The 22,579-nt window shown below is 45.9% G+C and overlaps 2 protein-coding genes across 3 annotated transcripts in view; one reads left to right on the forward strand and one right to left on the reverse strand.

The window, feature by feature from the left end:
- The first annotated feature begins 2,339 nt into the window (after positions 1 to 2,339).
- LOC135911486 (uncharacterized) lies at positions 2,340 to 17,083 on the forward strand. The gene is made up of 6 exons (XM_065443798.2): positions 2,340 to 2,449; positions 4,048 to 4,262; positions 6,108 to 6,270; positions 8,008 to 8,145; positions 9,658 to 9,767; positions 11,903 to 17,083. The coding sequence occupies exons 1-6, from the start codon at positions 2,344 to 2,346 to the stop codon at positions 12,227 to 12,229; spliced, it is 1,059 nt and encodes a 352-aa protein (XP_065299870.1). The 5' UTR covers positions 2,340 to 2,343; the 3' UTR covers positions 12,230 to 17,083.
- Positions 17,084 to 18,616: 1,533 nt separating this feature from the next.
- The window catches only part of LOC135911485 (spondin-1-like), a 46,064-nt gene continuing 42,101 nt past the window's right edge, over positions 18,617 to 22,579 (reverse strand). For both annotated transcript variants that reach the window (XM_070527384.1, XM_070527383.1), the window contains 2 exons: positions 19,703 to 19,942; positions 18,617 to 18,927 (listed from right to left, as the gene is read on the reverse strand). In XM_070527384.1, the coding sequence (XP_070383485.1) occupies positions 19,758 to 19,942 (185 nt within the window). In that variant the 3' untranslated portion in view covers positions 18,617 to 18,927; positions 19,703 to 19,757. The remainder of the gene's footprint in view (positions 18,928 to 19,702; positions 19,943 to 22,579) is intronic.

Below are 22,579 nucleotides of genomic sequence, written 5' to 3' on the forward strand. Positions count from 1 at the left end.
ATCGCACTTCCAGCCGTGGTCGACACAGAAAGAGCAACGCCAAGCAGACGACGAAGGCAAGTAATAGCCTCCGAAGCAACCAACGCACGCGCGCGCGACGCCCGCGTGTCTCAGGGGTCGCGCGACCGGCGCGCGTGGCCAGAGTCGCAAGCCCACAGCCAAGCCACAGCAACGGAACCAAAAGCGGACTACCCCTTCGCCGGTTCCCACGACTGGTTCGCTTTGAAGATGATTGACAGATGCGTGACGTATTCAAAAATTGCGATACCGCCCCGCTGCCTCTGACGACCTGTGACGTAATCAAAATTTTGGCCAATCAGGTGAGGCCATAGGAATGGTTCCCCCAACCGAACCGGTATAAGATTCGGCCCCAGGTTGATTTGACAAGTGGCTCGATACCACGGTAGAAGCTCGATACGATGCTAATGATGATGATGATGATGAGGACGATTTAATGGCATCCCCTTTGAAACGCGGTGGTGACATGGTCACCTAGCCAGCTTAGATTTCATCAGATACATAACACGTATTTTTTCCGGCTTTCTCGTATACCTCACCTTAAACTTCTTTTTCTTCAAACCTTCTTTAACTGCGTTGTGCCGCTACCTGTGCATCTGCTACATGGCGTTCTACCTCGTGTAATATTATGCAACTGCAGTGCAAAATATGCACGTATCGACGCTATGCGGCGCGCATGACACATCGCGTGTCTCCCCGTGCGCTGGGGCGCGTTAACTCTTGCGTCGGTTAAATGTTAAGCATCTGCCCACGTGCGATGCGTACCGGAACGGATACGGTGAGACAAAGGATCATGGATGAACTCGAGAATAGTACAGTAAAGAACACGACAATCAAACCAGAAGAACAAGATGAACGAACATAACGACCAAGGGAAGCACTTTCAACTAGTAAAAGACCGCGGCTAGCGGATAACAGTTCGAGCCTTCCAGAAGGCAGCTTACTAAAAAAAAAGAAAGAAAATAATAATAAATGCTTAACGCAGTGCACACAAGAACAAAGAAAAGTTCGATCGTCTCCCGAGACGCCTCACCTTTGGAACAACACCAAAGCGCCAGGCACTTAATTGTCCACGACGCGCACACAATTTGATGTTGATTCCTTCAAAGGCAAGTGGCCCTTTGAAATACGGCACTCACCCACGACTATTGGGTTGGCTAGGGTTCGCCGTGGAAACGCTCGACGTACCATCGCATTGTAGCACTGGAACAAGGGAACAGAACGTACCGTACAAGATGGACGTATAGTGGAATACAACAGCACTGTGCATTGTTTTAAACAAGTGTAAACATTGTGAGACTGGAAAAGAACATTTTGCCATGCCTGAATTGAGGCAACAAATTCGTAGGCTGCCTAAGATCCAATCATTCTTACACGATGACTGGACATTATTCAGCCGGAGTTGTCTGTGTTTACCGATGCCTCTGCGTATTAACAGCGACTCTTTTTACGACATTTAATCGTAACTCTCCCCATTTGCATCGGACGTTTTTCCCTGAGGCTCCCTTAAGGGCTTTTATTCCTGATACTAGGAAGAAAAATGCATATTCCATGATCAAATAGTCAATTCTCGAATCGAAAACAAATCGAACAAATAAGACTATTTATATCCTATTCTAAATTTGAAATGCTCAGATGGGTGCATGGACACAACTTTCTTGTATACGTCCGGCAAGGTTTAACGCGACCCGGGCTCAGGTCTCCCACGGGGGAACGTCAAGGCCCTGCCTCAACGCCGCCTCACGGGCTTGCTGGACTGCCCACGTCTGGATTCCGAGGTCTGAGCCGCGCAGAGCGGCGGCCCACCTCGACGACAGGATCTCCGGAGCAACTGTCATCCTTCCTATAACTACATTGCACTCCCACAGCATGTGTTTGAGTGTTGCTGGTCCTTTCTGGCACAATTAGCACTTGCCGTCCTGAATGCTCAGACACTCCTAATAAAAAGAGCAAGGCGCATACCATCTGAAAAACTGCGCGAGACAAAAGGAATCGTTTTTTTTACTTCGTATGATCACGTAATTTTAATCTACATAGATAGTTGATCATTCATATCTGTACCAGTAGACATTTTAATTCACATTTACAAAACAATTCATTTCACTTTATTTTCATAAAAAAATTCATAATAGTTTTCTCACCTCCCGATTCATGGCCGATCCCACAGGGTGGGTTGCACCATTTCACCGCAGAACAAGAACAAGAATGAAGCAGGATGTTCGAAAAAGGAAAACCGCCTGCCTCTTGGCCAATCCCCCATAGTGGGTACGCGCCACTCTCAAGGCCACAAGACAAGACAAGAAGTCCAATGGGAAGACGAAGAAGATGAGAGTTGTTGTTTTCGTTAGCCTGCCTTTCTTCGCGCTCTGCACTGAACACGCTTTTTTGAAGCGCAGATCCCTCATGTCCCCAGAAAACGAATACATCAGAAGTAAGTGAATTTTACAGGATTTATAAATAATTGCGTCAGGCGTGCAGCAGGAAAGAGTAACTGTGGTGGATAGATAGTATGCGTCGTCACGTACAACTCCGTGCAACGATAGAAGAATTGTGCAACGTAACACTGCTTTGCAATGTTTTGTGCTTTTTTCCCCGCACACTTTCACTCCGGCACTTTATGTCCTTTTTTTTTTCGTTTGTCGTGTCACAGTCAGCATGCCCGTCTACAGCTCCGTTTCTAATTTGCGTACCCGCCGCTATCTATGGACTGATACATTCTGTAGAGACGGTGGCAACATATAAATGAATGTTCATAACGTCATTGTGTAGCAGCTACACCCACTTTGCCACAGAGGAAAGAAAACTAGAAGGGAACGTCACGTGATAGGATCGAAGCCCGAAAACAGTCGGTTCAGCAGATGATCATGTTGCGCAGGTTTAATTCGAAGCGGTCGACATCGGGATCTGTATGATAATCACATATGAACAAAGCAATTAACGAAAATTCCTAATTAGCTTACATGATCAACTTCATTAAATTGCGCTATTGCGAAATCGAAATTCAGCCGATACGAAAAGCATAACGATTTGCTAGAAATTTTCTGCCCTGCGTTTTTTTTTTTGCGCTATAAAAAAAAAAAACATTGCTTAGGGTTTCGTTCAGCCGCACAATATCAGTAACGCTTATTTCTTGAATCTGGTTCTAGCAACAGGATTTATAGGAAATGGGAATGCTGTGTTCTCTGAAGGGCGTCAATTTCGCACTTACGACATACCTCTTAATGTTTGGCAATTACAAAGTAATTGGTGAGCTTTAGTTACCTATTGCGTCGATTAGTGGCTGTCGCACGCATCCTGGCATCCGCCGGCGCGACTGAGGTCTCACCGAAGGTATTGTCTTCATCTCTACTGTGCAACAATCCAGACTGCAGTAGAACGTTTTATGTAGCACCGAGTGTTGACGGACAATGTATTGTAGCAGTGAACGCGTCTCTGTTCTGCGTTATTAATGAAACAGTAAATCACGACATAAAAGCTGTATACATAACATCGACTAGCGGGCACCTCTAAAGCACGCGTACTTCCTAATGGAATAGCTCACAATATCCAATGGCTTCTTTGATTTTCTGATATTATTTGGGCTACCCTATGCTCCCTGGTACGGACCCATTCTTTGCCGATCCTCCAGAATGGGTGTGTGCCTCAGTGACACAGAGAGTGTAGAATCCCTAAATGTAATAAGATGTGTGCAGTGCTTCTCTTATCAACATTATTCGCCCAACCATCATCACACATCGCCTTCGTCTACGTGACATCGCTGCGTTGATCTCTCTCTCTATACATTTGCATTTCACCATAACTGGGCAACGGTGTAGGGCATAAACATAAACATTGCTTGGTATTAAAGTTGGGACTTGTGCGGTGCATGCATATCGCGCGCGATTAAACGTTTCGTACGTAGTATAACCATGAAGACAATTGTACGCACCATCTACTTGTACATAGTACTTAAAGCACTTTACAAAACCTTCGCTTCACGTAGATTACATGTGCGTTGGACCTGCAAATCTTGTATTTTTTCCGACACAGAAGAGATTACGGATCTGTGTGGGAAGACCATGAAGCTGGCCGCTACCGAGATGAAGTCTGCAGTTCTGTTGGAATGCAACAGACTCGACGAGTCACTGCGAGATTGCAAGTGGACCGTGACCACCGCCGTGGCGAACCAGTCAGTCGTCGTCAGTTACATCTCTCACAGCCTTCGCACCAGCCTCTTTTCCGAGATATGCATCGACTATGTGAAGGTACAGTTGACTGAAGCCAACGCTGCGAGCGCTGCTCAAGTAGTGCGGTCACAGAAGTATTATGGCTAATTCACACCGGGGACTTGAGGAGGTCGCGCGACAATTTGCGACTCGCGATCAAAAAGGGACCGAAGGAGACTGATGTTCACACCGGGAAGCCCCGCTGAGCGCGACCCGCAAGTCGCAATCCCGTAGATTATCGTTCTCAGCGACAACTCTCGGAATCTACGCGGAATTTGCTGCGACGCGGTAGGACGCCAGATGTATAGACGCATGAAAGATCACTTCCCGTGCGCCGCTGATTGGTTTATCAGTTGTGCGACCACGGTCGCGCGACTGAAAAATTGCGCAGAGAGCGACTGGCCCAAAATGGTCGCTTTTCGAGAAAAGCGACCGTTTGCGACCATTTGCGACTGGTCGCTTTGCGACCAACTTGGTCGCGCTACTACTGTCAGTCGCCAGTGTGAATGAGCCCTTACTCCGCGCGTTCCGCAGTGCAGTTGTTTCTTTTGCACTTGGGAGGCTTTCTACAAAGCGAACAAACAAACAAATAAACAAACAAACAAGAAATACAACTCCATAGACTACAACTACAAGTTGTAAACGTATGGTTACGTCAAATCACTATTAACTTTATGCTCCTGTGGCTTCCAGTATGCGGCGTACTATGTTTTGGTCGCGAGCGTGAGCGGAGAGTGAGGCCGCTGGTCGCAGAAACGTGTCACTCCGCTCTTTCGGTGGTTAATAGGTTCATATGTGCGGTGATTCCAACGTAATAAATAACAACGTGTGAAATAGGTTCGATTTTCGCCACCACGAGATGTATTTCGATCGAGCCTTTTCTAATGATACATTCAGCAGGTCGCAATCTCCCATCTCAAAATCGGTTGGTCAGAATTCAGCCGGCCTTCCCTTTCTCAGCACTTCTGCTACTGCACGCTGATTTCCACTGCAAACGCCGCGCCCTCTGTGAACGCCGCCGCAAAGTTCGCGCTAGGCGCAGGCTCGATTCCACCGAGCGTCGAAGAAATTAAAAGGATCTTTTTTTTTTTGTCCTTTAGAGCGGCAGTCGGCCATGGAGTTACCGAAGGTGGCGTCAAATACGTTCGTCGAAGAGCGGGACGCACCTACTGGCAGATACCCGGTGACCTACGTTGGCCCGATACCGGGGTACAAACTCGGGGGCGTTGGTACAAACCCGTTGGTACATACCAGCTGGCACATACCCGGTCACCTACGTTGAAGTGCAGTACAGACAGAGTGGTACATACACAGTTCTTCAACTGAGCGCGAAAAAGATAATTTGGATGAAAGATACATTGAAGGACAGTACGTACCCGTGCCACATACCCAGACCCGCAGCGCCAGTGACCCATTTCGGCGTCAAAGAGTTCCGTTAAGAGCGGCACGTAGCTGTACACAGTGCCATGTGAACATTGACCCAAGTTGGTCCGACGGTTAGTTTTGAACCCTGTTCCCTCAGCACAGCGTCCTGACGCGCTACCCATTCAACCATGGACTACAAAGACCAAGGTTTACGAGAAAATGCGTAGATAGATAGATAGATAGATAGATAGATAGATAGATAGATAGATAGATAGATAGATAGATAGATAGATAGATAGATAGATAGATAGATAGATAGATAGATAGATAGATAGATAGATAGATAGATAGATAGATAGATAGATAGATAGATAGGCGGGCGGACGGAAGAATTGATGGATGGAACACACTAGTGTTCACACAACCTCAGCAGCACGCACAAGACACTTCATCTACTATACTGCGGCTGCGGGCCCGATACAACCCACCAATTTATTTTTCATTTGTACAAATGCGCAGGTCAGCCATAGAAATCACTCGTCTGTCACGGTCTGCGGCAACATGAAGAACGTTGAGGTGCACCAGAACAGCGTGAACTTCACGCTTCACCTGAATCCTACTTGGGCGATGGAGATGAGGGGCACTGCTGTGTCACTCTACGTTACAGCTGGCTCTCTCCCCAGTAAGCCTCCTCCTTTTTATAATGCCACTAATCCCTATTGCTTCTTTTCTTTTTGGAAAAGCTTGAACCAGGTAAACCTTTTTCCTCTTGTCATTAAGAAATGCTTAAGAGAAAATGGCACTGTAACTGAGTTTTTAGCATGCATTTCATACTTACCGTTTAAAAGCATAGCTTTAACTCGTACTTTAACTATTCTTAGTTGTCTGCCCTTTTGATATCGTTGCTTTACTTTTTCGTAAATTTGCCCATCCGAAGTTTTACAACGTACGCTTTGTGATTTCTTGAAGAATGACGCAGTTCGATTGCCTTGCTGTCGTTTATTTTTAAATCAATACAATTACGAAATATTACGATTGTTTAAAGACCTATGTTTCATGCTTCTTTTCTTTTTGTAAGCTTGATTGCAACGTGCACTGATACTTGTATTTAAAACTCCTACTATTGTTGATAATTGAGCAGTTTGTCTAGACATTAATCTGTGTGTTTTCTGCTTCGCAAAGCAAAAATAAAATAAAGAATGAAATAAAGACAGCACAATACAAGGAGGGCAGAATGGAGCTTGAAAAAACCTAACAATGTTCAACTATACTCGCTTGATAAGTGAGGTCATACACCACGCGCTGGCCTTGGTATCACTTACTATTCAAAATTGCGGTCTGACGATGTTTAACAAGGTGTTATTCTTATTAGTGCACTTAGCGAAAGTTGTATCCCCTACAGCGCTCACTAAATGTACCAATAAGAATTATATCTGCTTATTTAACTTTATCAGACTGCTATTTTATTCCTTCCTGACTTCAGTGAGGATTAAACGGACACTAGCAACAAATACTAATTTAGTTCACATTGATGAACTAGTATTTGAAAACTCAACTTTTTAAAATTTTGTGGTTAATGTTGATTGATAGAAGCGTAAAGGAAGGTCAAAGCTGTATTTTTGAAAAAAAATTTACACCGATAATCCAGTGCTGGAAGGTCAGTGTGACGTCATGGATTTTGAAACATTTTCTTGTAATTGGGCCGTTGCTGCTCAGTAAAATTTCTTAAACCTTGCTAAGTTAGGTCTTCGGCTTTTTTAGAATGAAGCATAGTTCATATTTGTTTATAAAAAAAAAGTTGGCGTGGGAGCTTCAAGGTGGCGCCGCCATCTGTCTTTTATTTTGCATTTTTTTAAAACCGAGGAGCATCGCAAAGGCTCTCTTTCTGATGTTCGCATATATGTTCACATGATTAATAATAATTAATTATAATAAGCCTCTTCTCACAGTAAGAGCAGTTAATTCTTTTAAGACAAGATCTTCTTTACCTATCTAACAGGAGTTTGGCGTATCTTGGATCTGGGTATCCTGTAACCACCTTCAGAAAAGGAAAAGCGGCGTTATCCCGCCTCCAGAGCGTCGTAGCAGACGCAAAATATATCAAAATGTAGCTCTCATCGGCACAAAAAGCTCAGAATTAGTCGCAGAGTAGGTAAAATTAACGGAATTAGCGCCAACATAGCCGAAATTAAACGCATTGCACCACAGACTGCGCCATCTCCGGGATCGGCACACCTGGCATCTTGGTCTAGAACAGGAAAAGGTCAGTTAAGTGCCTACGCTAAAGAAGTGAAGGTCGGCGTAATTGCGCCGAAACACGATACAAATAAGATGATGAAATGTCCGCTTAGATTATAGCCTTTCTCTGTCTCTCTTTCGACATATCACGTGTTTATTCGTGGCCATGTACGTTTCACAGGCTCCATGGGAAAATGCGCAAATGGCTCGTTCTTCTGCGCCACGTCCGGGATATGCATCTGGGAAGGCTTCATATGCGACAGCGTTGCCAACTGTCTGGACTACGACGACGAGCACTGGTTCTACGGAAGCACATGCGGTATAAGTGCAGAGAGCAACTCACTCTAGGGGCAAATTCGAGTGGTCGTTCTGGAGCGCTCCAGCAGCGCTCCGGAGTTTGTGTGAGACGTCAACTGAAGCTTCAATGCAAGCATACTAAGTGGATTCATACGGCGATAAAGTAGCCTGAATTCTAATGCTTATACTTATGTAGCTTTCATCGTTTGCTTAAATGTTCCTTTATGTTTACTTTGTGTAACTTTTTCCTCTTTAATACAATGTATACTGTCGTTTGGTGCGCCTAGTATCCGAACGCCCGAATAAACTGACATTTACCTATTGGATCCCATCTAGCCTATGACTAGGGATCTGGATACACTAAATGTAAGTTTGTCATTGATAATAAAATAAATAAATATGATGACGATGAATAACACTATTGGACCAGCTTAATATCAAAACAGAACGTTAAACCTACTTTGCATCCTTAGTAACAGTCCTAGAGCGATCCGAAACTGCCACTAGAATATGTCGCAAGAGCTGTTAGCACCCTTTGCGTAGAACTAAGGTGAAACAGCGCGAAAAAGACGAGGACACAAGGAAACAAATGCCACAGACAAGCGCTGACTGCCAACTGGAAGTTTATTTGAAAATCACCGGACATTTATAGCTTCATCAGCATAAGCATGCGCACATCATTCACAAAAACATCTGCAAAACATCATTTTAATCTTTCTTCCAAAAATGTTATTTCTTTTCCCGACAAGGCAAGAGAGGGAGTGCTCACACATTTATCGCCTTCCTTTCTTATATGAAAGGCCTCTATTCATTTTATTTATTTATTGTCTGTGGCATTTGTTTCCTTGTGTCCTCGTCTTTTTCGCGCTGTTTCACCTCAGTTCTAAGTATGAACCAACTAGCCCTCATCAAGATCCTACTAACACCCTTTGCGGTTCATATTGTCCCGACAAAAATGTCCTTCATCTATCTTTCCCGCTTTTCTCTTCTTTAACGATGCCTGCCCTGCAGCAATCTGAGTTCACGGACGGTATGCCTATATGTTCGTCACATTGCGTTTTTTGGCAGAAAGCGAGCGCCGAGTGTTAAAGAAAAGAAACGCGCGCAAGCAGATGATTATTGTCGGGGTACATATTTCAGAATGTTGTTAAACTAGAGTTATACGTATAATGGCAAATAATAAAGGTGTGGATTATACAGCGAACGACGCATGCTGGGTCTCATGATTTGTGTTTACGTCTTAAGACAGGGGTTCATTTTGTCTACGTCTCTCCGAAGTTTTTGAGCGACCATAGCTTTTTTATATCTTCATGATCGATAGTTTTGTTCCTTCGTGTGGTTTTTGAGTGATTTCTGAATCTAACATTATTTCTCAGTCAACCTAGTAAAGTGCTTGTCTTCCCTTTACATTGGATAGCATGTGCTCCTTTGTAAAAATGTCTATCAATATGGCTCACCCCTAAATAATTGACCTAACTATAATTACTTCATTAATTAATTAATTAAAGCACCCTATTTTATCATAACTTCGCAGTAATGCCAATGCTGGCGCTCGAGCTCATCATCTTCGGTCTGGTGCTGCTTTTCGTGACCATGCTGGCGTTTTGCGCGCTTCTTCGGGACATCATTAAGGACTACAAGCTGGTAAATTCCCTGCGTCCTATTCGTTTCCTCTTATTTCCGCTGTTGCCTAGTTTCATAACGGGCTTTACATTCACCAGTGGCGCCAGCTATACTGGTGACTATTATCGCAAGCCACCAGCTCCACGCATGCCGCGATCTACGTACGCCGCAGAGCATTTCCCATCGCGTTTCATGCTGCTCGTGTAATGCTGCTGATTCGAAGATTTTTTCTTTTAGAAAGATGAAAAATTTAGAAAAACCATCGACGATGATTTTCAACGTAATAAATGGAAATAGTCCGAACGGACGAACGAGCGAATGAGTGAGGGATCGTTTTCCTTGCCGAGTGCTTCACTTACCGCATCTAAACGTTCAGGCGCATCGAAACTCGTGCGCAATGACATGTGCGCATGAAAAAAGCCATAAAGTTGGCGTTCCGCGTGGAATGTGCCCAGCAACTTGGTTGCGCAAGAGGATGCACCCTTTCCACCGGCGCCTTATCGCAAGTCCGACCATCGACCGTAGACCGCAAACCACCGACCGTAGACCACAAACCACCGACCGTAGACCACAAACCACTGGCCGTAGACCACAAACCACAAACCACCGACCGTAGACCACAAACCACCGACCGTAGATCACAAACCACCTACCGTACACCACAAACCACCTACCGTAGACCACAAACCACCGACCGCAGGCCACAAACCACCGACCGTATACCACAAACCATCGACCGTAGACCACAAACCGCCGACCGTAGACCACAAACCACCGACCGTAGACCACAAACCACCGACCAACGACCACCGGCCACCGAAAATCACGAGAACGAGCGAAAGAGGCAAAGAAAGCTATTCTCTTTAGAACGATTCGGCATTAGCCCATGATGCTGCCACCTAGGTGGCTGTGAGGGGTCTAAATGAATTTGAGTGTAGCATGCAGCAGGCAATGCAATAGTCGCAGCACTCGCCGAAGCCGCCTGTAAGTTTGCCTTTGATAACCACAAAGCGTACGGCAACGTCAACGATACGAGCTGCGAACGTCAGTACCTCAAAGGCAGGAGAAGAAGAAAGGTGATGGTATGGTGCGGCGTAAGGGTTGTCGTCGTTTTACTGTAGTTTACGGAAGAAATCAATTTCATAGGCAAAACAATTCAAAGCAAAAAAAACACATCTTACGTCGCTTTGATGCACGTGAGTGACTTTAAGGCCATAGCGCTGTAGCCACCGGTCATTAAGTGACTGAATACTTAAGTTATTACTAAGTAGCGAAAAAATGAAATCAATGCGCTTTTTTTGCGTAATACGAGCGAGTGTAATCGTAACTATGAGTTGTCACTGCGAATCTAATTGTGGAAATTCAGAATAAATAAAACTTAACCGCTGTGTCTCTACTCTTCGAAGTTTTTTTTAAACGTTTGGTTTAGTATAGGGACTCCAGACTACACATGCATATTAAACTTAAGGCCGAATACATGACGCGTAGCTGAAACGTTTGACACTAGATGAGGCGTTTCGTATATTGTGTCTGAGTAAGCAGTGTTTAAGAAAGGCGGGTAAGTTATCAATGCGAATGTTCCAAGATAGATTATTAGTAATTGTAACTCTCCTGTATTTGTATTTTGTAACATTTTGCAACGGCGACGATCCTAGTTTATAAGTGTTATTTACAGTTAGCGATCCTAGTTACAGTAGACAAAGCACCCCTATTGGGGATATTATTATATTATATTATTAGGCTAATATTATTACTCCTCAACAACATTTGGCGAAGCTGTGCAGACCCTTTTATCCGCCCTGTGGCAGCAGCGTCTTCATCAACCCGAAAAATTTCAGGTTATGCATACTTTAGTCAAACTTAAGTTAGCCAAAGAAAGAAGAGCATTTTGTCCCATGAGAGGCTGTATGCACAGGTCCTTGGTGTGTTCGAATACAAGGAACGTATCCCATGCGTCGAACTGTACGCAGCTTTCCTGTGGTGCCTAATGCTCAGCAAAATTCACTTGTCAATCATTATAAGTGTCCAGCAGAACTAGCGCCATCTGGAGTATTACATATATTCGTAGGCTGCTGTAACTTGCGTTGTTTCGGAAGGCTTAACCAGAAGTGTCTCGGGAGCTGTTTGTAAACGTAAAAAGCAATCATTTCGTGCAGGCCTCTGTGCACATGGAACGGGACCCCATGTCCAAGCGCGACCTCATGCAAGCCAAGCGACTCGAGGCGGCCCAATTCGACCTGGTGGGGTCAGACGAAGTGGACCGCGCGTCCTCTGTGACGGCAGCACTGAAACCCAGAGGTCAATCAAGCGCTGCCTCTTCGATGGGGTCGCCGAGTCCCGCTCGTGGCAACGTCAGCTTTGCCGGAGGCGGCGATAAGTGCCCGGGTGAAGACACCGAGCCCGACAGGCGCTCGCTGTCTAAGTGCAAGCGTAGATTCTCCGTTGTCACCAGGTTGTCGCATGCGTCTCTGGCCGATGATTAACGGAATTGAGGGATAGGAAACTGCGTAGTAGGTGTACGGACGACCTCGGTGGTTGAACAGAACTCGTCGGTGTGGGATGTGGAATATGCTACGGTTTTGTTTGGTGATAGAGAAAGAATAAAGTTCGCAGGTGCAAAGTTCTAAGCAGTTACAGGCTCGGGCAAAACTGTGGAGGTTGTTACGACGGTTGTCGTAATATTTTTTAACCAAACGGGCCGCAAGTAACTTTTGTATCCTACTTCATTGGGAAGTAAAAAAAAAAATACGCGGTATTCGATTCGCTGTCGAAGTGTATTTTTCTAGATATTCGTCTTTGGAGTCAGAAAAGGGATACTTCGGTATGGGTATACACACACATACCGCAGAATTCATGGCACATACAACGCTCTTACCGACATCGTGTCGTTGCATGCGTGGTTGGTTGATGGAGTTTAATGACTCAAAACAACCCTGCGATTACAAAGAAGGCCATCGTGGAGGGCTACGGATTAATTTTGACCACGTGTGCGCGTTTACCGTGCGCTCAAACCGTAACAAACGCGCATTTTTTTTTTTTTTGCAATCCGCCTCTGCTGGAACGCGGCCACTGTTGGCGGGAATCGAACCATCGACCTCGTTCTCAGAAGCCGAATGCGAAGGTCACTTAGCTATTGCGACGGGTGGTGCGCTGGCCCGTCGGATACTTAACGCTCGCAAGGCTCAGCGTAGTCGTCACAGCTGAGCGAGATGGTGAACAGTCGTCTTAGAATGTGGGAATCGGTGCAATAATTTGTTTGAGAGGCGTTGACGGTACACGGCACAAACGGAGAAGAAACTGGCACGGCATGCACAGCGGTGTGCCTTGTCCATTTGTTCTCCGTTTGTGTCGTCTACTGTGAGCTGCTTGCCGCGTTCCGAGATGGTTGGCAAGGCTTCCTGTCTTTACTGGTGGTGTGGTTTTGCCCCAGTGCCGGCGATGACAAATATCGCTTGAGCGCTGGCGAGGAAGGCGTTTAGTGGGTGCGTGAGAGGGGGTGGGGTATAAAGATAAGGTTCCAATAGATAAAACTTATCTATTTATATATCTAGTGCAATGAAGAAAGAAACGGCACCTCGGCGTAGTCGCTCGCACGGCGGGCGCAAGAATACGTGAGAAGAAAGTAGGCGATCACAGGGACGCCCTCTTGTCTGCTTCTCTCGCTTACAATGGCGCAGTCGACAGGATTCGGAGCTGTGCGGTGATGTATGGGCCGCAGGGGATGTAAGGTCTATATCTAGAGACCTTAAATAAGGACAGACAGTATCCGGTTCCTTTACATATCTCTATCGCGTCGCTTTCGCTACTTCGTGGTTTCACGCGGCGAAAAGACTTTCACGCTACATATATTCAAGAGTGGTGACGATGTCGTGTCCGTCGACTGTCTGAAAGATGCTTTCCTGGAACCTATACCACCGCAAGCCGGATATCTGCCTGCTGCGTTTAAGTCCATTTCTTCCTGTTTACATTATTGTGTAGTGCTTCATCTGATCTTAGACTCGAGTTATACAGGCAGACAGGGCGAGAGAGAGATAGATAAAGAAAGAAACAAAAGAGGGAAAGGTAAGGAGGTTAACCAAGGACGTGCCATCTCCCCCTGCCTGTCCAACTCAGTCCTATAGGAGCAGATGAAGCCGTTGCGTTTCCAACGACACCATTCGCCAGCGTCCTGAATCATGTCTAATGATACGACTCCGCCTTTATAGGCAGGATACCTGTGGTGGCGCCCCAGTGCTATTGATGACTAGTACTGCCTGAGTGCTGGCGAGGATGAAGTTTAGAGAGTGCGCGTGCATGCGGTGAGAAGAATAACGACAGTCAGTGTCCGGTCTCTCTGCCTTGTACGTCGCGTGGTTCTCACTACAGTTCCAAACGCCTACTCTTCGTATCCGTCGTAAGTCACGTGCGTCGGCTACTAATGCACCCTAATGACTCCTTGGTAATTAACTCCTAATGGAGCGGAAGGTGTAGGTAAATGCACATTGCTTACCGTGATGGTGGTTCTCCAGTACATCCGCTACACTTACCGCCATGCACACTACAGACACTCATTAGAAAGAACTCACTGTAAGGATTGTGAATACATCAAATGACTTGATGTTATTTGATGATGATATGTTGATTATGAAACACAAGGACATCAAGGCGTATAGGCATCGGTATTGAGGCTCGGAGTTGGAGATCGGTGGCAGGAGACCCAGAAATGTCGACTTAAAGGCGATATATCGCGGTGCGTGCTGTGTTGGTGCTACGGGTGCAAAAAATTATCGAGTGATACCCGTAATATCCGCAACTCTTCAATAAATAAGCAAGCGAAGCAAGTCTCACGAGTTGCAACGCTAGTGAGCGTTACAAACTCGCTTTCCAGACCAGCGGTGCAAAAAAGTCGTCACACTTTCTTTCCTCGAAGAGAAATTTTATTTTATGAAATATTGCATCTGATTAACAATGATCTAACTGTACAGTCGCTCTGGCTAGGCATAGACAGGACGACAAGAAACAACGTAAGAAAAAAATTGGCACAACCACCAGTGTCAAGCGCTTGTTGCAACAGAAACTTCGGCATACTCGCTGTGTAACCCTGAGGTGATTTTTTTTTTCAAGTGACAACTTAGTCGTTATTTCTTTTGTGGGGCTGGTGCTTGTTTTTCTTCGAAAGTTTTTGCTGACGCAAGGAAGACGGCGTCGAGAGGAGGGTTACTTCAGTTCAACGTGTTAACCACGATTTCTGAAATTTTGTTGTGTGATTGACAAATCACGTCTGAGTTCCCGAAAATGTGATCTTGCAATGAACACAAGTTGAGTGGAGACATGGCATTTCAACCAAAAAAATTGCACCTATGTAAGTATGCATCGTAAACCACGCTAGTCGGTGGTGTTATTTTGGTGTTATTTTGACACTCACTTCTCCTAGCTAATGTTTGCAGGCAAATTTTACGCTGTGCCTCAATTCTACGCATGTTTCTGTGTTTCGGGCACCGTCCCGAGAAAACCGTTAGGACTCGGGAAAAAAATAACAAGACAGGAAGTTGCGCCTCAGCGCATCCGATGTCGTCGACAGTTGTGCGACAGGATATACAAGCTTCGAGCGCTGGGCAAACAGACAGGAAAATAATCATTTTGCTTCACAACAGGAGAACAGTGACACCACTTCGAAAGCTATGCGAAACCACGACACTCATCTGCTACGATCGTTCTGACTAAAGTTACTAAACACCACACACAGAAAAACAAGGCCTTCGCAGCAGCCACAAAAACCTCGGGAGATCGGCTTGATCCTAGGAACGCCAGGGGCTACTAGAGTGCAGGCAATGTTCAACTTTGCCGATAAAGAATTTGCAATTCAGCGTTGACCTAAGATGTCCAAGAGCATGAAACATAGTGTTAACGAAACTATACATCAGATATTTTCAACCTAAATAAGTGCTCTCGATTTTTGGCACATATTCACAACGCGTAATGCATTGGAAGCCTCGGAGGACTGAAGTAAAGTCGATGTTTCCTGATTTAACAAAATTTCCTGGGAAAATAAGGGTTATACGGTCATAGGTGATCTGTTGTGTTAAATACCTCAAGATTTTGTTCACGTTTTGTTAGAGTAAGCACATCATCTTGACAGCATGAGTCGGATTGCTTTTCTTTCACGATACCAGAAAGCCTGTTGATGTGTCTTAGCACAGCAATATTAACGCCGGCTCTACCAGACGGCGCCAGCTGCTCTGCTCTGGAATAAACATTATCTTATTCTTACGAATGTTTCAAATGTTGCCAATTTAACGATACAGTTCTGGCGTTCTGTCTACTTCGTTATATTTAACTTGGACTGGGTGTTGCGCAGACGAAGCTGACATTTGCCGTTGATAAAAGCTTTTTTGTTGTAGCCAACCACTCCGCAAACGAAAGTCACTTGCGCGTGCAAAATAATTACTATAATTTCGAGGATTGTTTTTTTTTTCTGGCTATGTCAAGCGATCTCCGTTGATTCTTTGCTTGATGCGAAACACGTCAGTGTACGCAGTTCGCTGTGCCCTCAGCCCGGAGGCCAAGTTGCACGATAGCTCTTCGCGCAACATAGCACCCCTGAGCGTCAAAAATCTGTCCAACCTTCATCGTTCTGAGAGGCCCTTGCGCGCAACTTCGACAACCCCAGCAAAGGGAAGAGAAAAGAAATTGAGGAACTGAAACGGGGCAACGAGGATGCGAATGATCTTTTTTTTTTCTCGTTTTCGTAAAGGCACCACCTATGTTTAGTTCAGTTGCGTTTACAGGATAAACATGTATACACACAGAAAGAGATAGATAAATGCTGAGATGCGAAAGGGCCGCTTGAAAAAGAAGCCTTCTTTTCTTAGCTGCCTCTAAGCAAGTCGAAAACAGCCGTGGTCACCTTCGAAGGCGAGTTCGGAAGACGTGGAAATGGCAATGACCGGGCAAAGCGGCCGGTGTTCGTTTTGGCTTGAGACATCCCGGGGTCATGCCATGAACGACGGGACTTAGAATACAGAGAACACCGGGAAACAGTGGGAGGACCTTTGCAGTGCTGCAAGTTCTACGACGGGTACGTCAGAGACAAAGGCTACCGGCACAAAGCTTAGATGTGGTCTGCGAAGCGTCCGACAGCGTCTCGTGAATTACGAATGAGCCGCAGGACGCATGTTTCTGAAAGTAATGCGGCACACCATCGGATAACCTTGCGGCAACTAAGTTCTTGCTTTTAGCCTCGTCGTTTTTGAATGGAGGCGCACGATATAAGCTTTCGATGAAACCGTTTCCGCGGGAGCTCTTGGGAAGTCGTGCACAAGCGTGTTATCTCGTACGGGTCGTTAATTTTTTCCCCCTTCACATTCTTTTCATGGCGAAAAGTTGAACAGTGAAAAAGTCGTTAATGCTGTCGCATGTCCCAGTGTGCTACAATTTCTTGAGAGGTCCTATAGTAAGACGTCGACTGAAGCGCAAATATTTTTTGTAAGGTAATAGTGGGATCGCACGATTTGAACTCACTAGTAATTTGCAATATAAAATGTATAGAATCGATTTGACTAATGGCCGGAAACACCAGATCATGAGCTCCAAGTAGGATGAGGATGTCAACCCGTATATCGTGCCTCCAGAGATTTGCTTCACGTGTCTCCAGAAAGGGCTAAAAAAAACCTTTTGACTACTGGCTCATTGAAGCCCAGTTGTTATTAGATGATGACAAAGTACTTTGACTTCAGCACACCTGTATATTCCACAGAGGCGTTCTCGTAGGAAGTGGGAAAACCTTAAGTTCTGAGCGTAGTAGCTAACAGGTTTGTGAAATGATCTTAGTCTTCCTCAACCATTCATCAACGTAAGAATTCTCATCAAACATAAACAATTGTGACGCCACTGGAGAGCATTTCTCAAGAAAAAGCCGGACGTGCGAACCTCGTGCGAAAGAGCATATGTAGTTTTGTGTTGAAGGTGCTTCAACGCTGAATATAGTGAAAACTTGCATGTCCAAAGGGTTCCTGCTTTATTTAGATGCTTCAAGAAGTGAGCCGTAAATATGTACTGTCATGTCAACAGTGCTAACAGCGATCAGATACCTATCTGACCAGTCCATCATAAACACTAAGCCTTGCGGTACTGCAACGTGCCGAGGTCATTCTTCTTTCCCGAAGCATTGGCACTGAGACAGTAGTTTAGGAGATATGCAGAAATTAGGGTAGGCGTTTCTCCGCGCCTTACTTTTTCCAACGGGAAGCTCACGTGACATACGCTTGTCGAGGAACTTATATCGGCCGTCAGCCTGTAACGATCTCCTTTTCGGACCAGCAAATTGCTGCAAGAAATATTTACAACGCACGCTCGAAGAGCTCGGAAAGCCTAACGACATAACGCACGAGCTATTAGTAAGCACACGAGGAGGTTTCTTAATGATCATAACACGTAACTTCACCGGGGCTCTCTTTGTACAACGGCGTACACTCTTTTATACGAACACTGGATTATTACTAACAATTACTTCGAACAAGAGCGTGCAGCGGCAGCAGCCCCGCTCGCTTATTATTGTTCTGGCCTCAGTTTTTGAGGCAGTTCTGCCGGGCTTTCGCCGAGCCTCGCATGTACATGGAAGCTCGTCGTTCTGTTCACACGTACACTCGACGTCGTTCTTTGGTAGACGCTATTCCACGATCAGTGAAACGCGATTGTGCCCTAAAAAGCAGCCTTACGTCTATCTACAGCATCGCGCCGACTTTGGCAAAAAGATTAAAGGAACAGCGAAATCAGCGAGCGCGCGGAACAGGAGTCACGTGGTGCGGTGACCTTGTGCAAAGTAGATGAGTAGCAGCAGCAGCAGTGTAGCAGTGCAAGTCGGCGAGAAGGAGCTTGATGCCATGGAGCAGGTTTTTCTCAGCACCGTTTTCTTCTTCTTTAGCTATCTTCGAAACAGCAAAACAGCGCTAACCAGCGTTGAGAGATGCATCTTCAAGGGAACAACTGAATTCGAGTAAGCCTACAGAGCTCTGCGGTCTAAGAGCAGCGTTCTATAGCAGCACTACGCAGCAGCGTGACAGCAGAAGCGGTAGTCGATTCGTGAAGTGTGCGTGGTGGTCGAGAGAGAAACTGGATAGAGATCGAAGGCCCAGGCGATATGTGTGCAGTCGTGTCGGGTGGCGTCTTGAAGTACTCGTACCAGGTAACTTTCGGTTTGGCACTGCGAACAGACAAGACACCGGTATCAGAAGGTCCAATCAACCGCTTTCACAGATTCCTCAACGTTCAACTTTGGCATAAATGGGCCTAATAAAACGTTACCTTGAAAACAGTATATGACGTCACGCTACTCACGAACGACTCTTATTGGCGGAACCGGTGGATACGGTAACTGTGTACAATGCCATGACAGTATTTAAAGCAATATACATGTTAGGCCATGCAAAGAACGACAAGCAGCACAACAATTCAGGATGACCGTGAGATCAAGCATCCTGCTTTGATTCTTCCGTTACCTCTTCTGCGCACTGTACACGAGCAAAGGCACAGCACAGCAACGACAACTAACGCCCTCTAAACGCAACGGAGGGAAACTGCCATCTGCTGCTCAAGCTGCCGTAGACACGGCGTACGCGGCGATTTCCATCGTATAATTGCAAATCTTAGTAGTGTCTCATGATGCCATTTGTGTGCATAAACCGTTTCCAGATGCTATAGGACTGTTTACTTTCCTTCTGTGTACATTTGGCGTTACGGTTCTTTTGTAAGGCACATGGTGCTTTTGAGTTGCGACATGATTGCTTAGAACAACAGAAAGCTGAGCTAGTTGGTAAGAATTCATAACGCAAAGAAGGGTTCAGGCGTGCAGACACGGACACAAGAGGAGAGAAATAGTGGACAGCACGAACGCCGACCATCAACTGAAGACTATGTCTTGTGTCCGTGTCTGGCACGCCTTACCCCTTCTTTGCGCTACGGGACATGATTGCACTGACCATGTTAGTGCGCCGTCCCGCTGCGTGGGGGATGGCCCAGCGGCCTTCCCGGTGGCTAGCGTCGGCGGTAGTCGCACGGTGGCAGCGTGCAATAGCGCCGTTCGAAAGTGGCGTCACAGCTGGATCCGCCGTTCTTCGGGTGCCGCTTGATGGTGCGATGTCGCTCCTGCACTGCACCTGGCCCACAAGTCTTGGAGCAGGGACGCCACTCGCTCCACGGCGTCAGCATGCAGTCCACCGCTGGAAGTTGAGAACAGAAAGTGGGGCCAAGAGTCAGTTCACGAACGAGCCAGTTCCTCAACGCAGCGAAAAAAAAAAATGTCGCAGTTTCGCCCGAAAGGCGAAGCATCGGTTACGATGGCAAATTATTGGACTATTATTTGGACTATTATTAATTAGCTATACGAAGTAGGTATGGTAGTTTTATCGGCCGTTTCGGTGTCAACATAGGCATGCTGACTGAATGAACAAGCATGGTGCCACGTGCGCACAAGCCAACATGAGCACATCTCACTCGATAACCGCCGAACCTCGCTGTCACAACGTTGAAGTGAGGAAACGCGGCAGCAGCAGTGAGCGAATCGACCTTCGTGCTGCCGCTCGCATCAACGCGAACTAAGCCGCGAAAACACAACGCCGCTTGAACTCTGTTCCCGTCGCAGACCGCTTTCAAGATACAGCGGTGCGGCCGAATGCGCGTGGGCGTTCGGGCCGCCCGGAGTAGATGGCGCCGCCTCCCCCCCCCCCCCCCTCTCCGTACCCTCCCCCAGAAGCCTTGCGCGCGACGTAAGGCGGCGCGCTTCCTCCCCGCTTTCCTCCGTTGCGTGCGCGAGACTAAGCCCCGATAGCAGGCTCACCCTCGCAAGCTTTCACTCGCACATACAGCATACGGCGCGCGGCGACGATTTTATTGTCCTTGGACTTTATATGAAACCTGACGGCGACGGCGACGGCAGAAATGCGCCTGGAGTGTGCATATATTTGCTATCGCAATAAAAAGGCATTGCGAAGGTAATTGTTTCTCACGGTTGCATAAAATGCAAATACGTTTAAGCGATTGAAAATAATGATCAATGATTAGAGATGTACCACACACAGTTGCGAAAGTGACTAAATGTCGTGCCAGAGAGAATATAGTCTCTTTTCCTTTCCTGTTAAAGTGGGTGCCGAGACGTAATGGGTGTACCTATTCCCCCTTTTGAAATCCGCCAATAGATTTCGTGTTGGAGAATTCTGCTCATAGAACTTTCTTTTTGTTTCAATGCGTGAACAAATGTAATTACCAGCTGAATAACGCGCATCCCGCGTTCTTTCTTATCTGAACACCTCTTGCGCTCGTCACCTTCAATGAATTCCGGTGGCGACGAATAAAAGCAGGACATCCAAATACTGACCAACAGTAATTGCAACCCTTGTGTGACACCGATATAAACGCTTAGGCGAGCGCAACTTATCAGCAGTGAAACGCGACAAAAGTAGTTTATGCAACAGGGATCTGAAGAAGGGCAGCTTCTAAAGGGGCTCACCTTTGTTGCGATCTTTTTTCCCTGAAGGCATGTCGGATAAATCGGCATTATAACAGAGAATAAGCTCTGGACACCACATCGACCACACAGGCATACCTTTTCTCGGTTCCTTTGTTTCCGCTGAGGCAGCGATGGAATCGAAATAAAAAGAGCATTCACTCAGTGACGTTTTCGCGAATGCAGAAAGAAAAGTCAGTCTTACTGTGATTTGGGGATCGTTAAGCTAGAAAACGGACATAAAGATTAGAGAGGGGTGGCAACGCCACATTCAATTTCTTGCACTAAAATGACGACATGCAGTATTCAACTGTGCCTCGGTTGTACTGGAAAATAACCAGACAATCGACGCAGGATATTTCGAAGAAATTTCGCGCACGTAAACTTCCCCAACAGAGCGAACAGATTTGGAAGCTTGTGAAGTCCGTACCAACGCTGCGTTTCTGGCAAGACGTTGAAGAACGGAAACACTTTGGCCTTTGTTTCCTGCGCTATAGCAAGCAAGTTCTTCAGGTCTAATAAGTGAAAAAGGAGGTATTTAAGCTGTTCTTTGAAGTAAAGTAATTAAGAAGGGTGTAGGATTGGGCTTGTTGGTAAAGCATGCTTTAAAGTTTGAAGAAGAGCTCAAGGAAAGGAGAAGGGACAGAAGAGAGAACAGAGCGCCCTGTTCTCTCTTCTGTCCACTCCACTATCCTTGAGCTGTTATTCAAACTTTAAAGAGTGTTCTTGAAATTGTTCTTGAAAGAACGACCCACTACTAATCTTTGGCTAAGGGGCTGTACAGTGTTTGCACACAATTTGTATTAACTTTCCTGAAGTAAACTTCACCACCAAGGTATGATGAATAAACTTGAAACTGAAAAAAAAATATTTGGTGCCACTCTTTATTGTCCCTTTAGGAATCCCGATAAGAACGAGTTTATAGGCGTGTTAACGGAAACGAAAGGCAGTGGTGTAAAATATTGCTGCAGACCATAATTAATTGAAACATCAATGCGCGCAATTAAAAGAAAATGTGGCGACCAATGTCGACGCGAAAGAAGGGCCGGTATAACGTCAAACTATTCGAATCTGTTTTTATTTGAAATCGGCCATTAGCCTTCCATGATACGTCAGAATGGTTCGAGTCCAGCCCATATTGGCAGGCGCTACGCCCAAATGGACAGAGTCCGAGCAATACGTTATACCTGCCAAGGTTAACGTACATGGTATATGTAGGTACTTAAATAGGGGCAATAAAGACGATGCAATTCTGCACAATTGCGCGATAATTTGGAATTATTCACATTATGTTCTCCGTTCTATTGTCAGATCTCACATTTCAAATTTTTTCCCCCGGAATCTCTATTTCTGT

This window comes from Dermacentor albipictus, chromosome 10 (assembly GCF_038994185.2).
Source record: "Dermacentor albipictus isolate Rhodes 1998 colony chromosome 10, USDA_Dalb.pri_finalv2, whole genome shotgun sequence".
In the NCBI taxonomy this organism is placed as follows: Eukaryota; Metazoa; Arthropoda; class Arachnida; order Ixodida; family Ixodidae; genus Dermacentor; species Dermacentor albipictus.

Excerpts from the sequence above, each read along its gene's own strand:
- LOC135911486 (XM_065443798.2), top strand. The coding sequence starts at position 2,344 with ATGAGAGTTGTTGTTTTCGTTAGCCTGCCTTTCTTCGCGCTCTGCACT. Across the intron at positions 4,263-6,107 it reads TATGCATCGACTATGTGAAG|GTCAGCCATAGAAATCACTC; the intron begins GTACAGTTGACT and ends ACAAATGCGCAG. Across the intron at positions 8,146-9,657 it reads GTTCTACGGAAGCACATGCG|TAATGCCAATGCTGGCGCTC; the intron begins GTATAAGTGCAG and ends ATAACTTCGCAG.